Source organism: Pezoporus wallicus, unplaced genomic scaffold, assembly GCF_028554395.1.
Source record: "Pezoporus wallicus isolate ANWC-B61680 ecotype Strahan unplaced genomic scaffold, APGP_CSIRO_Pwel_v1 contig_14472, whole genome shotgun sequence".
NCBI lineage: Eukaryota > Metazoa > Chordata > Aves > Psittaciformes > Psittacidae > Pezoporus > Pezoporus wallicus.
The window spans coordinates 1-4,092 of record NW_026638717.1 but is presented as its reverse complement, the minus strand read 5'-3'; the positions used below and the strand labels follow the sequence as shown (position 1 = coordinate 4,092).

The following is a 4,092-nucleotide window of genomic DNA, read 5'->3' as shown; positions in this document are numbered from 1 at the left end:
GGGGGGGTCCAGGAACCCCTAAACCCATCCCACCCCCCATAGACCCCAATTTGGGAGGGTCCAGGGACCCCTAAACCCATCCCACCCCCCATAGACCTCAATGCGGGGGGGGTCCAGAGACCCCTAAATCAATCCTCCCCCCATAGACCCCATGTGGGGGGGTTCAGGGACCCCTAAACCCATCCCACCCCCCATAGACCTCAATGTGGAGGGGGTTTGAGCCCCCCCCTGTTGCTCACATCCCCCCTCCCCCAGGGTGGTGAAGCCCCTGGAGCAGCGCCTGCGCCCCCGGGGCTTGGGGTTGGGGGCAGACCCCGCCCCCCCCGGCTCGCCCCGCCCCCCCCGTGGGGGGGGAGGGGGGGTTGGGGAGGACCCCAATGGGGGGGGGCTGAAGGTCGGCGCCGTCGTCTGCATTGAGGCCGGGCCCCACCGGGACATGGTTGGGAAGGTGAGAACCCCCCCTCCCCCCCCTGCCCCCCATCTATGGGGTGGCCGATAGGGGGGTGATGGGGAGGGGGGTTGGTTCAGGGTTGGGTTTGTGCCCCCCTTTTCCCCCCCCATGCAGGTGGAGGGGCTGGAGCCAGAGACCGCCCGCGCCGTGGTGAGGCTGGAGCTTGGGGGACAGGCGGTGACCGTGAGCCAATACAGCCTGAGGCTGGGGGCCCCCCCGCGTGGCGGTGAGTGATGGCAGCCCCATAGATACCCACTGACACCCATTGCGCCCCATAGATACCCACTGACACCCGTTGACATCTATTGACTTCCATTGATCCCCATCGAGCCCCATTGACACCCGCTGATCTTCACTGAGCCCCATTGACTGCCATTGACACCCATTGACCGTCATTGGCACCCATTGACCGCCATTGGCACCCATTGACCGCCATTGGCACCCATTGACCGCCATTGACATCCATTGACTGCCATTGACCGCCATTGGCAGCCATTGACACCCATTGACCGCCGTTGGCACCCATTGACCGCTGTTGGCACCCATTGACTGCCATTGACACCCATTGACCGCCATTGACATCCATTGACTGCCATTGACCGCCATTGACACCCATTGGCAGCCATTGACACCCATTGACCGCCGTTGGCACCCATTGACTGCCATTGACACCCATTGACCGCCATTGACCCCTATTGGCCACCATTGGCCTCCATTGACACCCATTGACATCCATTGACCGCCATTGACCCCTATTGACCGCCATTGGCCGCCATTGGCACCCATTGACCGCCATTGACACCCATTGACTGCCATTGATCCCCATTGACCGCCATTGGCACCCATTGACATCCATTGACCACCATTGACCCCTATTGACCGCCATTGGCCGCCATTGGCACCCATTGACCGTCATTGACACCCATTGCCCCCCATTTAGCACCATTGACCGCCACTGACTTCCATTGCCCCCCATTGTCCCCCATTGCCCCCCACAGGCTCCTCCAAGGGGAAGGAGACTGAGGAGGGGCCGGACCACAGCGACCCCCCCCAGAGGGGAGGGGACAAGAGGAAGCAGCAGCCCCCGGAGCCAGAGAGGTGAGGCTGGGGTGCCCTATAGAGCCCTATGGGGCGCTATAGAGCCCTATGGAGCCCTATGGGGAGCTATAGAGCCCTATGGAGCCCTATAGAGCCCTATGGAGCCCTATAGAGCTCCGGGGGGGGGTTCTGACGTGTGTCCCCCCCCAGGGCAGTGAAGCAGATCCGAGGAGCCCCCCCCGGTCCCCCCCCATGGCTGCGGCGGGACCTGCGGGTTCGGTGCATTGACAAAGGCTTCCAGGCCGGGCGCTACTACAACTGCAAAGTGGGGCTGCCCCATAGCGTGTCCCATAGCCCCCCCATAGCCTGCCCCATACCCTGCCCCATAGCCCCACCATAGCCTGTGCTATAGCCCCCCCATAGCCTGCCCCATCGCTTGCTCTATAGGCCCCCCCATAGACCCCTTTGCCTGCCTTATAGCCAGCCCCATAGCCCCCCCATTACCTGCCCCCTGATAGCCTGCCCCATAGTCACAGTCTGCCCCATATCCTGCCCTATAGCCTCCACATACCCCTCTCCATAGTCCCCCCATAGCCTGACCCCTAGCGCCCTATTGCCTGCCCCATAGTCCCATAACCTGCCCCATAGCACCCCCTTTGCCTGACCAATAGTTCCATAACCTACACCATAGCCCCCCCCGTAGCCTGCACCATACCCTCCCCATTACCCGCCCCATAGTCCCTTAACCTGCCCAATAGGCCCCCCATAACCTGCCCCATAGCCCCCCCATTGCCTGTCCCTCAGCCCCATAGCAAAGTCCTATATCCCATCCCCCTGGCCCTATAGTTCTCTATACCCCCCCCCCCGCCCCCCCTATAACCCATCCCTGTATCCAACCCCAGAAGTCCCCTCTGGGCCTTCCATGCCCCTATGGGGCAGGGGGTGGTGGCAGGGATCCCACTGCCCCCCCATAACCCCCCCATTGCCCCCCAGATGGTGGTGGAGGACATGGTCACCCCCGACACCTGCGTCTGCCGCACGGATGAGGGGCTCCTGGTGGAGGGTGAGTGCTGGGGGGGGGGCAATGGGGGTCCCAAAGGGGGGACCCATCCCTGACACCCCCCCCTTTACCCCCCCCCATCAAGGGCTGACGGAAGCCATGTTGGAAACCGTCATCCCCCGGGGCGACGGCGACCGCGTCATGGTGGTGCTGGGCGAGCACAGGGGCAAGGTGAGTGAGTGCCCCCCCCCCCCCAAGATGGCGGCCTCCATTGAAGCCCCTCCCCAAGATGGTGCCTCCCATTGGAGCCCCTCCCCAACATGGCAGCCCCCATTGAAGCCAGTCCCCAAGATGGTGCCTCCCATTGGAGCCCTTCTGCAAGATGGCACCCCCCATTGAAGCCCCTTCCCAAGATGGCGGCCTCCATTGGAGCCCCTCCCCAAGATGGCAGCCCCCATTGGAGCCCTTCTGCAAGATGGCGCCCCCCTATTGAAACCCCTCCCCAAGAAGGCGGCCCTTCTTGAAGCCCCTCCCCAAAATGGCGCCCCCCTATTGAAGCCCCTCCCCAAGATGGCAGCCCCCATTGAAGCCAGTCCCCAAGATGGCGCCCCCCTCCCCTCTTGGAGCCCCTCCCCAAAACGTGCCCCCATTGGAGCCCCTCCCCAATGTAAACCTGTGTCCGTTCCCCCCCCCAGGTCGGCCGCATCCTGGAGCGGGAGCCGGCGCGGAGCCGGGCGCTGGTGCAGCTGCTGCGGGACGAGGCCGGGGGCCGCGTGGTGCCGCTCGACTACGACGCCATTTGCCACTACGTGGGGGGGCACGACGACGACTGAGGCCCCGCCCCCCCCCCCCATCTGACGCCGGCCGCCAGCTTCCAACATGGCCGCCACCACGGCGGCTGCACGGGAATAAAGGGTGCCCAAATACCCAATCGCTGCCTTTATTGTTGCCCCCCCCCCCCCCCCCCCCCCCCCAATCGCTATTGATGCCCCTTTCAAACATGGCTGCCCCCTTGCCAGCTTCCAAGATGGCGGCGGCGTGCACGGGGCGGCCGTTGGCGGCCGCTGCTGCCCACAGCCAAGATGGCGCGTTGCTACGCAACCGCCCCCCCCGACCAATCAGATTCTCCCTGTTGCCAGGAGCCCGTTGCTAAGCGACGCCTCTGCCTGTTTCCACCATGGCGCGTTGCTAAGCAACTCCCCGGCCAATCGGCTTCCCGCTGTTGCCAGGCGCCCTCGCTCCTGTCGCCGGGGAAGGGGCGGGGCGCTGTCACGTGACCGGAAGGCCGCTCTAGCCCGGCGCCGGTGAGGCGCCTCGATGGTTTAGCGGCGCTGAGCCCGGGTACGGGGGGGGCGGGGGGGGGATTTGGGGGTCCGGGGGGGGGGGGGGGGGGCGGTGGGGGAGGGGCTGGGTTGTGGGGGAGGGGTTGTCGCTCTCTTTAACCCCCTCTTTGCCCCCCCGCAGTTCCGTTACCGGCTGCTCCGGCCGCCGCCATGGCGCAGGCCCGGGGCGTGAACAGCATCCGGTTCAACCAGGACCAGAGTGAGGGGGGGGAAACACCCTTGGGACCCCAAATAACCCCATGGGGACCCCAAATACCCCT

The 4,092-nt window shown here is 65.0% G+C and overlaps 1 protein-coding gene across 1 annotated transcript; it reads left to right on the top strand.

Annotated features, from left to right (window-relative positions):
* Positions 1-255: 255 nt before the first annotated feature.
* Positions 256-3,329, top strand: GPKOW (G-patch domain and KOW motifs; the record flags this gene model as incomplete). The annotated part of the gene is made up of 7 exons (XM_057412118.1): positions 256-448; positions 566-677; positions 1,450-1,549; positions 1,700-1,814; positions 2,483-2,552; positions 2,635-2,720; positions 3,185-3,329. Coding segments are annotated over 7 exons (814 nt in total), but the record flags the coding sequence as incomplete, so codon positions are not given.
* Positions 3,330-4,092: the final 763 nt, after the last annotated feature.